Source organism: Choristoneura fumiferana, chromosome 13 (genome assembly GCF_025370935.1).
Source record: "Choristoneura fumiferana chromosome 13, NRCan_CFum_1, whole genome shotgun sequence".
NCBI classification, from domain to species: Eukaryota; Metazoa; Arthropoda; class Insecta; order Lepidoptera; family Tortricidae; genus Choristoneura; species Choristoneura fumiferana.
In genome coordinates this window covers 10864041-10876664 of record NC_133484.1, presented here as the reverse complement: position 1 = coordinate 10876664, position 12624 = coordinate 10864041, and the positions used below count along the sequence as shown (strand labels likewise).

General features: G+C 40.1%; 2 protein-coding genes across 10 annotated transcripts in view; one reads left to right on the top strand and one right to left on the bottom strand.

Annotated features, from left to right (window-relative positions):
• Positions 1 to 863: 863 nt before the first annotated feature.
• On the top strand, positions 864 to 2835 carry LOC141434047 (nucleoporin NDC1-like). The gene has a single exon (XM_074096293.1). It carries the CDS (start codon positions 1066 to 1068, stop codon positions 2749 to 2751), a length of 1686 nt encoding a protein of 561 aa, XP_073952394.1. The 5' UTR covers positions 864 to 1065; the 3' UTR covers positions 2752 to 2835.
• Positions 2836 to 4527: 1692 nt separating this feature from the next.
• The window catches only part of unc80 (unc80, NALCN channel complex subunit), a 55424-nt gene continuing 47327 nt past the window's right edge, over positions 4528 to 12624 (bottom strand). For 8 of the 9 annotated variants that reach the window (XM_074096283.1, XM_074096290.1, XM_074096287.1 and 5 more), the window contains 5 exons: positions 12345 to 12455; positions 10659 to 10810; positions 8970 to 9127; positions 7806 to 7924; positions 4528 to 5828 (listed from right to left, as the gene is read on the bottom strand). In XM_074096283.1, the coding sequence (XP_073952384.1) occupies positions 5695 to 5828; positions 7806 to 7924; positions 8970 to 9127; positions 10659 to 10810; positions 12345 to 12455 (674 nt within the window). In that variant the 3' untranslated portion in view covers positions 4528 to 5694. Of the gene's footprint in view, positions 5829 to 7791; positions 7925 to 8969; positions 9128 to 10658; positions 10811 to 12344; positions 12456 to 12624 lie in introns of all 9 variants that reach the window. The other variant, XM_074096291.1, reaches the window with a different exon arrangement.

Here is a 12624-nt window from a genome sequence, read left to right as displayed (position 1 = left end):
CCATCTTGTAGCTGCTGCTCGACGCGGCAACTTGACGCTACTTTTTTGAGTCGCGGGAAATTCAGTCACATTTAAAATGGGGTCACGTGACCAAATTTATCGCTGCAAACGAGCGACGAGCGACTGCATGTGGCCGCACCCATTGTCAAATCAATCAATGTCAATTTCATTAAATTGAACAGCGAACTAGAGGTGAAATCCGGATCTGAAAAAGAGTCGATCCTCAAGCGGATCCGAATCCCTTAATGCTCCTTTCAAATCTTATTGACTCCGGAGTTACTAACTCCGACTGGATCGAGCGGCTCGCCTAGCTCGTGATCGCCGTCACGCTCACTCACACTGACATCGGATCGGCAGGGCTACTACGAAACTCGAAGTTCGTATCGTACCGTCCCTCTCGCTCTCGTATTAAATAGTATAAGTGTCAGAGGGACGCACGACACTAACTTCGATTTTGGAGTTTCGTAGTAGCCCTGCGGATCGGATCTTGGACTTGATCTTATTATCTATGTTGGTTGTTCGGTTCGGAGTAGCTCTGCGGATCGGATCTTGGACTTGGATCTTATTATCTATGTTTGGTTGGTGGTTCGGTTCGGTACTCGGACTTGACTAACGAACGAATCTTTCTCTCTCTCACGAATCTGTACTTCAGTTCAGTCAGCGGGTGGGGCACCGCAGTACCGTACCGACACCGACCGACCGAACCGAGCCGGGGCGGATCGGCCATAGATAAACTAATAATCGCTCGAAAGAACCGGAGTCAATAAAGGAGTCGGATTCAATAAGCGGATTCGGTACCGACACCGAGCTGGATCTAGTGAGTCAATCACTTCGCGGAGTTGAGATTACCCATGTCTACAGCGAACCGTTGAGGTTGCTTGGTTGTTGTTTTAAAATGTTTCGTTTTATTTAGACTATTCCGAATAACAAACATCATTTTTCTAGCTGTAACTGAAAAAAAGTGAAGAGTACTGAAGAGCATAATTATCTTGAAGAAGAAGGAATAAAAATCAGGTGATTATGAGCATTTGGACATCTGCCGAATAACCTATCTTATATACCGGTATGGAGCCAAAAAGTGGAATATTTTCCGAAAGGTTAATAACAGCCGTTATATGGAATCTCGGACTTCAAATATTCCTTGCGGTTGTGCTAGTTTTTTTTATTCAGGTGGACATTCTCCACCCGTTATCTTGGTTCACGTCGACATTCAACGATATTTTCGGATGGAAGATGGGTCTGAATATTGTTTTACTCGGATTGGTATCATTTTTCCAAGCGTACATCTATGGAAGGTACTACATGGCCCCGCTACCTAAGTACTTCACGAGATTTTCAATGTTTCTGAATCTGTTTACAGCACAAAATGTGACTTTCAGCCTTTTGTATGCACTGAGTGGTTACTTTACGATGAGCTTGTATTCATCTCTCGCGAAAAGCAATTTCAATGTTCTGAAGAAGAAGTGCATTAACTATGATGGCCAGTGTCTGATGGAACAGAGTTTATTCCTACAGTTTGGTGGGATGTGGATGGGACTGTATTACTTTTTAAATACACACATTTTTGGTACAAACATTCTTATATTTCCACATGTGTATCAGAACAAGTTTCAGCAGTTGAAGTTATCAGTGGGGAGAATACTGTCCATTGGATTTAAGAATTCTGTAATGCCAGTTATATATTACTGTTTGTTTTATTATTTGTGGGGTAGTAAGCCCCGAAGTGTGGTAGCTGATGTGTACAGCTTATATCTAGAAGATGCACCACTGGATAACATACTGAACCTTATAAGATCTGGCATCTGGATTGGTCTTTGGTTTTACACAAGTCTGTTTTTGATCTCTGTGTATACTATGAGGACTATTTTCAACATAGTGTTGACAGAACCAATGAAATTTCCAATTGAATCTGAAACCAGTTTGACACTATATGGTGCTTTGGCACAGAGAACACAATTTAATGGATACCTAGGAGCGCAAGACTTGAAAATTCTGTCTCAGAGTGATCCAGCCAGGAGAATGCAAATCTTTACACTTTCACAGCCAGGCGGCCATCCCAGAAATTGGAACCATATATTAGAGTGTTGTTTAACTGTCATCAATAGTTATACAAAAGACTTGGAAAACATTAATGGTGATGTGAACCCAGTTGAAATAGACAACTCACGGAAGGCAATGAATGTTACTCCTCCAGCTGGCCCCCTGTATTCAGTAAATTTGAGAAAGATGGCACAATCACCAAGGCTAAATGAACTCAAAGATCATAACAGAAATGAACTTGAAAATACATTTGGGAATGCTGTGAAAGATGAATTTAACATGTTCTTGAACAAGCTTTGTCAAAAGCCAGGCATCAATTACTTCTTCGGAGAGTTAACTGACACTAAGCTTAAGTTTTTACTGATGCAGGCACAGCCAGTGATGTACACTTGTGAGGGACTGGCATTTATCGTAGCGGCTTCTTTGAGAGAGGATAAATATGGAGTAGTACAAAATGATCTGCCTGTTGTCATATCAGCATTGGTTAATCTTAAGACTAATTTGGATAAGTTGACTAAACTAGGCCTAGTGCCAAAAAAGCACATCCTAAATGATGCATTTGCTATTAAAATGAAGTCTGCTCTCTTGTCCTCAGTCAAAAGGAGCATATACAAAATTGTTATCACATTTTCAAAGTATATCCATGAGATCCCGATGGATACCGAAGTTCAAATAGCTGTTCAACCATTTTTAATGTGTAAAGAACCCTGACCCAAGTAAAGACTTTTTTTAGATCATAAGTGCCAAAATGTCTGGTTATCTTAAATCTATTTAATAAAACATTTTTTTTATAAACAAATTGTTTATTAAAAACATCTAAAATATCAGTAAAACAAATTGTCAAACTTAAAAGCAAAACATTGATTTTTATTAATCTAATTAAATTTTGATGAGTGGTGGACTTTGACAATAGTAATTAGTAACAAAGTCCAGTACAAATTGCTCTCGCACCACTGAATTTTTTGTCCACAAGAACAAGAATAAAAATAGTTAGAAGTAAAACTTATCAATTGGTCATCATGACATGATTTATCAAATTCCATTGAAGGAGGATTAATTTCGAATTGAATGTTGGTCCTGTACAGATGACCGTGGCGTGTGAGGCATTCCATTGGCTGTCACAACAGGATGACTGGCAGTGAAGAGGTTAAATCGGTAGTTTTTTTACTAGTTTTAGCAGATGGAGAAAAAAAATTAAGAGATGTGCCCGTGGGCACAAAGTGGCTGGACAGACATGGCGAAACTATAAGGGTTCCGTTTTTGCCATTTTGGCTCCGGAACCCTAAAAACTGTTTAGTCCGTCAGATAATTATACCTAGTGCCATCCACGAAGACGCGTGATTTTGTCAAAATTAGACATTAATGACATTGTATTAAGAACTACGGCACGCGCCATCGTGAATGACTCTACTTATAAAAAATATTGTACACATATTTTTTCTTTTGTTTGACAAACAAAGAATGACGAGGATACAGTGCTTAGAAGTTTTGAGTGAAGTCACTATATGGTACGATTTTTCTAATAGTGACGTCACAAGCGCCCACTCCGTTAGTTTGATGACCTAACCTTTGTCGATTTTTAATAATTTGATAAACCAAAAAATATGTGTCCTATATATTTCCATAATCTAACTGTCGGACTAAATAGAATGATGTATTTTTAACCCAGTCGTCATCCCTATTAGCTCATTTAGTTATTAGCCTATCGGAAGCAAGACCGTAACGTCAAAAAAACCTCACGATACTAACGCCATCTAGCCTGTCTTTTATCCCTCATCATTACTTGTTGCCATCGAGTTTTGCTTCTACCAATCTTTATTCTGGGTGTGCGGCCTGATTGCCTACTTAAGTTTAGATTGCGGCGGGCCTGGGCGTGCGGCGTTCATGTTACATGTGCAAACATATAGGACTAGCTGCAGTGTGGTCTGTTATATTTTTACATGATTTTAAAACGAATGCCGCACGCCAAACTTGAGCGGCACTCAGGATGAACACTCTTACCTCAACATAGTTAAATCTCATTTTCTTAAGTTATGTTTATTATAGGAAGTTAGTTAGGTACCTACTTATTTAACTGATTTGTAATCCATCTGTTTCAATTAGTGTACAGGGTTTTAAAACTATCTTGCACTATCAATAAGGCTTAATTTTCTAGCATCAACAAACTACACCAAAATTCTGCTGGATAAAATTATAAGCTATGTAATGTAAATAAATATTTATTTCTACAATAATTGTACATTATTTCCTAGCACCTAATTAGAAATTTAATGTGGTCAAAATTATATTCTGTCAGTCTAAAACATTATTAATGTCAATTTGTAATAAGGCTTGATTACTCTCATTGCGTGCCTTATTGTGTCATAAATATTAATGCAGTGTCATTTTCTATTATATGGTGTTTTATTGCTTTTAGAATTCTCAGTACCTAACTATTTTTTTATTACTAATCTAATTATGTTTTAACCCTTAACAAGGCCCCATTTATTGGAGCATACTAACACATAATCAAAAGCAGCTATCGAATACATACCTAACAAAGGATATTTTTAAAGCTAGTAGTATTTTCAATAATAACAATGAATATTGTAACTTATTACTAAAACAATAAGGTTGAATTTCCAAATCAATTCATGTGGTCGCTAAATCGCCTCTAACTTATTAAGGGTTAAAAAAAAGTGGTAACAATTCAACGCGAAAATATCAAAGCGGTAGTTACAGAGAGCTTTGCTAGTATAGGTAGGTTAGGTACCCATACATATATGGCGACATTTTGTTAATTGCCCATTTATAACTTAATTTCGGCAAATCGTGAACAGTTTGCGGTCTCAAATTTCACCAAAAGGCTATGGGGTTATATCAGGGTTATATATACTATACTACAGGGTTATAATGTAAAACTTCGATTCTTCAATATTCTAGTGCCTACTGCCTACTGCTTGTAGAAATGCTTTAAAAGGCGGAGGATATATCAATATCCTGGTATTGTTTGTTTATTTATACTTTCGAGGTCTTAGATGCTCAACTTAAGCTCAACTTAAAACTCTAACTCTAAGATAATAATATAAATAATTAGAACATCGAGAGAAACTATGTGATCTAGGATCACTAAAATAGTTCTTGTGTCACTGTGCGTGCTTAGAATTTATATCTATCTCATCCCATTGCGAATTTTGTATGCTGGATAAAAAATAGTCCATGCTGTCAGTCGACGCTTTATACCTACTTTCCAATTATAGCAAGTAATGAAAGGGTATGAATCAACTGACTATATCTCTTACCCATTTTTAACATGTACAATCAGTGCCCTAACATAAGTAAGTATCCACTTTTCTTTGCAATTTGTATGAAAAAGTGGATACATAAGTTAGGGAACCGACCGTACATACATGAAGTATTTAGTGTTGCATTTCGTCCCCATTTTTCGTGAGAGGCACATTATGACACGTGTACAACTCTTGTCAAAGTCTGTTACGTTCTTACAACCTCATACCAAAACAACTGACAAACACAACACACACCTGACCAAGGTGGTTATTGCCTGTTTTTTGGCAGAGGGGAAAGCGCGTGTTAGTCGTTTTGTTTGAATTGAGCTTGTCATTAGCTTCTCCATTATTTAACCATAGATTAAACCCGTGTAGTATTAAATGGTGTTCAGAGCAAGGTGTCTTCATCGCGCAGCTCGCTACTTAGCAGCTCGCTACTTAGCAGCAAGGAGCGTTGGCTGGCTCCGCCCAGTAGCGCCGTTCGCTCGGCCGACGAAGTGCCAGATTCGCAGCTCAAAGATGCTGCGGAATTATTAGGTAGTTTAAGCTATGATTGCCATAAGATTAGACACGCACATACGAGTACATGTAGTCCTTAGCACACTAGAAGTTATGGCGGATAAAGTTTCCATGCCACTTGTACACGGACTCTGAGACAAAGCTAGTATAATGGAGGAGAAATCTTTAGTGATTTGTGAGGGTTGTCTGGCGGTGCGGCAATTGAGCGCTAGCCTTTACTGCAGAAGAGTCATAATTGGTTTTTTTTTGGATCCCTATAAATTTTGCTTCCTGCTGAAGATCCGTGCCGCTTGCAGTTCTACATTACCTCAGATACTTCTTAGTGGACAAAGGAAGTGTCCTAGGGTTTGTATGCTTTTGTATTTGAGAAAGAGTAAATCTAAAAAATTACAAAATAATCAAGATACTAATACGTGATTATCTAGATTAATATAACAGTTGAGTTATTTTGTGATCGTGAATTTAGCTTGATTATGCTCAATAGCATAGGTATTTAATGGTTTCTATTTTTAGTTCGATGGGTAATACTTACTATATTTGTTTAAATCACAGTTTAGATTTACATAAAACGGTACTCACGGATAACAAACATGCATATAGATAAATTACCGAAAGCGTGGAATTGCATATGTAGTGGTATTGTGTATTTATAGGTTTTCTATATTTCAAATTTTCTTTCTTTCTTTCTTTAAATTTCCCTTTTCCCTGACTATCAGCATAAATTTTTTATTAATTTATTTACGTTGGGCGTATATTTTAACAGCTGATTTTATTGTATTCTCACAACTTCCTAAATAATTCTCTCTGGGCCCGTACGACTGTAAGTTACACAGTTTTTAAAATCCATGGCAGAAAATGATTTTGGTCCGATACAGCGTCAAAGTAAGCAAATTATTATTTTGAACTGTTATACATAATTTGAACTTGAACTGATGAAAAATTTAAATTCACCTTTTACCGCTGCCCAGTTAGTTGAACTCCTTTTAATGCGAATCGTACAACCACTACAGATGCAATTCCAAGCTCTCGCTAATTCATCTATAACAGCAGGTACAAGAGGAGAAAGAAGGAACAAGTAACAGGCATTAGTTATCGGATTCAGAATTACCCAGCACACAATTTAGAGTAGGTGTTTTGCTAACCAAAGATGTATTGGTACGATGCCAAAAAAAATGTTTCATTGGTTGTTGACAAAGCTTACCCTAGTATCTTTGATGATAAAAGTAAATATGGTAAGCATTTAAGAAGTGCCAACAAAATGGTGTATAGGTATTTAAACAACTGCTGAATATTCTCGTTTAATTTAAGAGCATTTTGTGCAACAGTGTTTTTGTTTTTTTGTCTGTTATTCAATTACTTACCTTTTAGAGGTTTATTTTTTTAGAGCATTTTCGTCAACTACTCGTACAGTCACCAGCACCAATATCTGACTCAACAAGCGTGCATAAATATCTGATACGACTCTATTTCTAAGGCCGGAAGGACGTGTCAAATATTTTTGCACGCTCCGCTGTGGCAGATATTAATGCTGGTGACTGCACCTACGTTAGTCTAATTGACATGTGGAGATAAACTAGAGTTCTTGAATATGAGTGTTTATGTTATTATGAGAGGGAGCCAGACGAGCAAGCAGGTCATCTGATGAGAAATGAGCACCACCGCCCATCAGTACAAACTACTTAATTAATTGTAATGTAACATCTTACACCAAGTTAGTTAGTTACTTAGATGTAACACCTTGTGTATATTGTAACCACCTATGTTGACAAATAAATATACTTTGACTTCGTAATTTCGAAACCTTAAATTTTTACATTTATTTTATTATAACCGACAAATAATCAACTATGTAGCTATCAAGCTATACCGATGTAAGAACCAACACGTACCCATACATATCTGGCATGGCGAGAAGAAAGAGACAGACAAGACAGCGGCACGACATAACCTGTATGAGGATACATACGAAGGTGTGTTTACCGTCGGGGCTGGGCTGCGGAGTCGCGGTGCGTTGTGACGGCGGCTCCGGGGAAGCGAGTGCTGCGCGGACGGAGCCGCCCGGCGAGTCGGTCATGGAAGCTTGCAGGCTGTAGCTCTCTCTGTAACATCATCATCATCATCAGCCGGAAGACGTCTACTACTGCTGAACAAAGGCCTCCCCTTCGAACGCCCCAATGAATGACAGTTCGCCACGATTTCGTCAGTCCATGTAGTGGGATGCCTGCCAAATACCACCTTCCTAGGTCCTTGCTTTTGTTTAGTTGTTTTTATTTTTTTATGTATGACTAGCGGTTACCCGCGATTCTGTCCGCGTAGAATTCGGTTATCGCTATCCCGCGGGAACTATGCAATTTTCCGGGATAAACACTATCCTATGTCCTTCTCCAGGACTCAAACTATCTGTATAGCGAATTTCGTCTATATCGGTTCAGCGGTTTAGACGTGATGAAGTTACAAACAAACAGACTTAGAAACTTTCGCATTTATAATAGTAGTGGCAAGTGCTTTATAGAAGACTAGCCGTTACCCGCGACTTCGTCCGCGTAGAATTCGGTTATCGTTATCCCGCGGGAACTTTGCAATTTTCCGGGACAAACACTATCCTATGTCCTTCTCCAGGACTCAAACTACTTGTATACCAAATTTCATCTAAATCAGTGCAGCGGTTTAGACGTGATGAAGTAACAAACAAACAGACTTACAAACTTTCGCATTTATAATATTAGTGGGATAGGGGCGTACAGTCAGCAAAAATCCATTATGAACGACTGGGAAGGGAGAGCCCTCGGGCTCTCACCGGCTTAAAACTCGGCTGCACTTCCTCAACTCCCTGGAGCTTATGTTGATTAGGTTATAGGTTGCTAGCAGTGTTACCAACTCTCAAAAATACTTATCTCTAAAGCTTAAGTTAAAAACCCCTAAAACTGTCACAATTAATTGGAAATCCCCCAAAAAAAAAATCTCAAATAACACCCACTCAAAATTTTTACATTTATTTTTTTATCAAAATATAACGAGAAGAATACAAAAATATAGGATGGCAAAAAATCTTCAAATTATTTTTGCCCCTAAAAAATCCCATTCCATTAAATAACCCCCTAATTTTGGGGGAAAACCCCTAAGTCAAGAGCCGTGTGTGCTAGCCTGTATCCCGAGGTGGAGGAGGTCTGCGAGATCTCGCTGTCGTAGGAGGTGTCGGTGTTGGGCGCGGCGGGCTGCAGCAGCGGCGGCGGCCAGCGGCGCAGCGGCGTCGACTCCGCCGGGGACGAGCACTCGTCCGACTCCAGTCGCGCGTGCTGCGGCTAGACAACGAGTCTATATTAAAGCCTCGTATTCATGGGAAGCATTTTGATGAGCAAAATTGTTGAATCAACGTGTTGCTGAGCGCGATAATGGTTTTTACGATTAATGTTGGATGATATTGTACCGGATAACTCGTCTTAAATCGAGTTCCGCTCGACATGTTTCGGGCTAATTCGATATCATTTAATATGAGTGAGTCTCACCGTAATTCCACGTTCAAAATAAGTTTTTGGTAAAAAAATCATTTTTAATACAAGCTTTTTTGCTGACTGTACTTTTTGTTGCCTGTACTTAGTATTGTCACCTAAACAACATTTGTATATCAAATTACAAGTCGATGTTAGTGGTTATATTCTCTTTGGTCGATGTCATTAACCGTTGAAGAGTTCCGTCCTGCAGAGACGATCCTGGCCGGACTACCAGAATGTCACTACTAGATTATTGTATTGTCACGCAATCTACCTACATAAGTATACCAAATTTCAAATCAATCCAACTACTGGAAGTTGGCCGAATTCAACTTGCAAGATTTGACTAGGTACAGACAGACAGACAGACAGAAAAGGGGACAGGTGAAACTAAATAAAAGCTTGTAATTAATGTTACGTATGCGAAATAAGGGGCAGCCCTAAGCAACATAATATGTTGCATATTGCCATAATATTATGCAACTTATAATTCGGTACGTATTTGACAACTCCTGAATTCCGCATATCCTATTTGTTATTTTGAAAATATAGATAAACAGAAACAGCCTATGTTTAGCGAAGAAAAATACGATTCGGTTGAAAATTTCATTTACAGTGATTTTTTAAAAAAAAAAGTATACTTATTTTGTACAATAAAGACTTTACATACATACATACATACATAATTATATATCATTCTCTTTCCAAAAAGCTTTTTTCTTTGTAGTTGCTATGGCGCTAGTTACATGCATGTGACGTCAAAGGCCGTCAACCATGGGCGCCGGGATGGGGTTGCAAGCGGGTGCACTTGCACCCCCTGCCCCTGGTGTAAAAGAAAATAAATAGAACTAGACTAAGATTCAGAATGAAACCTATAAATGCACCTCCCTATATCTAGATGCAAGATGCAATGCACTCTTCTGAAAATAATTCTGCCCGCGCCCATGCCGTCAGCGCTACCTTCGGCCGCTACCTTGACGCCCCCCTGACCTCAGGCTCCGCCGAAACTTAAAGGTTTTCTTGGAGGATTCGCGCGCGTGCTGCAGCCGCGGCCGCACGTCGGCGTCGTCGCGCTCGCCCGGGGACTGCGGCGTGAGGAATGTCTCGCCTGAACCATCCGCTGAAACTACCTATATCTTAACGCCCCCCTCTGACCTCAGGCTTTGCGTGGCGACTGCGCCGGAACTTGTTTTCTTGGAGGGTCCCCGTGCGCGCGCTGCAGCCGCGGCCACTCCTCCGCGTCGTCGTGCTCTCCCGACCGATCGCCCGGGGACAGCGGCGCGAGGAATGTCTCGCCTGAACAATCTGGTGGCACTACCTATACCTTAACGCCCACACTGACCTCAGGCTTGGCGTGGCGACTGCGTCGGAACTTGAAGGTTTTCTTGGAGGGCCCGTGCGCGCGCTGCAGCCGCGGCCGTTCGTCGGCGTCATCGCGCTCGCCCGACCACTCGCCCGGGGATAGCGGCGACAGTGGCGTGAGGGATGTCTCGCCTGAATAATATGGGCTATATTTCACCGGGACACCGTGCCGTGGTGTCTAGCTAGCTACCAAACCGAGCCACCATAGATACACCAGATTCATATACACAAACACAGACAGACAAAGACAGTGTACGCGAGCGAATGCGGAGTACGCGGGGGAAGGGAGCGTCGCAAGTAGCGCGCCTGGCAGCCGAGTGAGTGGGATAGCATACAGCGTCATACTAATTAGTGGTGGCGCAACCAAAGTGGCGGCGCTGCCAGTAATGTTGAATGCACGCGGCTATGCTGGTTGCGCCGCCAAATACGTTGCGCAACCAAGTGGACACCAGGTGAGATACCCACCATAGAGCTGCATACATTTTGTGTCATGGTGTCCCGGTGAAATATAGCCCTATGGGTATAAGTTGCTGTCAAACAATTAGGTTCCTTGGACACCGTAGAATAGACTAGACTCATCATAAAAATAATAGTTAGTCCGACAGTCAGATTTAAAAAAAAATCGTATACGTACTTTTTACTTTGTCAATTGCACAATAGATTATGGACATATAGCCACACTTTTTACTAAGGAGTGACGTTACGGGCCCCCACTCGGGAATAGGGAACAAAGTTCGCGTCAAATCAAAATTCAAAGTCAAGTCGAATCAAATTTCGGGGGTTCGGGAACTTTGACACCAATTGAAACTTCGCCAATTGAAAGATAATCTAACTGACGGATTAAATAGAATAGGTAAAGACGAACATTCACTTTTTACACTATCAGTGCTGTTGGAAAACGATCACCATCGTTGCATTACCAATTTTTTTTAAGACTGCGCCGCTAGTAACTTGACAGAAAGTAATTACTTAAGGTAGGTCGGGGCAAGCGCGCCGGCAGGCGGTAAATGCGCGTACCATTAAAATATCGAAAGTATCATAAGCACTAATAACGACATCTCACAACCACGCACCTGAGACCTGTGGCTCATTTCACGAAGCTACAAGTTACAATTTACAAGCGGTAGTCTCTTTTCAATGCATACTGTTAAAGAAAGACTACCGCTTGTAAATTGTAACTTGTAGCTTCGTGAAATAGGGCACTGACCTAAGATCTGTAAGAAGTCGTTAGTAGTACAATATCAATAATTTTCGATATTTTAATGGTAGGCGCGCTTACCCCCTGCCGGCGCGCTTGCCCCGACTTACCTTATTTCAAAACAAAAATTATGTCACAATATTCGCATCAATTAGGTAAAGCTACAAAGTTAAACTTCAATAAACTTTATTTTATCTAGCCATAAACTAGGTATAAGATACACACCATAAAAAGCACATAGTTTTAACACAAATGTGCATTATTGTGCATAGTAGTACATGTTATTTATTTTATTACAGTAGATTTAGTACAGTAGAGTTTATAAACTTGTGAGCAAAAATTTGATCAAAAATATCTGAACACTAATTGTTGACGGCGTAGAAGCGTGTTCAGATATTTTTGATCAAATTTTTGCTCACAAGTTTATGAACTCGATTGTATAAAGCATAGGCTAATCTTATTGCTTACCTGAAGTGAATTTGAATTCAACGGAGGACACGAAGCGTAGTTTGGTCTGCGTCGTGGAGTAGGAAGGCGTGCTGCCGGCCGTTTTAGTGTCGCTGCCGTAGTTCGAAGAGCCTGGTACAATAACGAACGTTAGGTTCTGTTTCACCACTCTATGATTTTTTTTAATATTTTATGTGACAGATATCTGCGATGCCGTAGGACGCCAGCTTTATGCTGGGCCCAATTTATACTATTTGATGTTTTTTTTTTTAAATTCCTTCCTAATTTTTTGTTTTCTTTG

Coding starts and splice junctions, on each gene's coding strand:
- LOC141434047 (XM_074096293.1), top strand. CDS start 1,066: ATGGAGCCAAAAAGTGGAATATTTTCCGAAAGGTTAATAACAGCCGTT.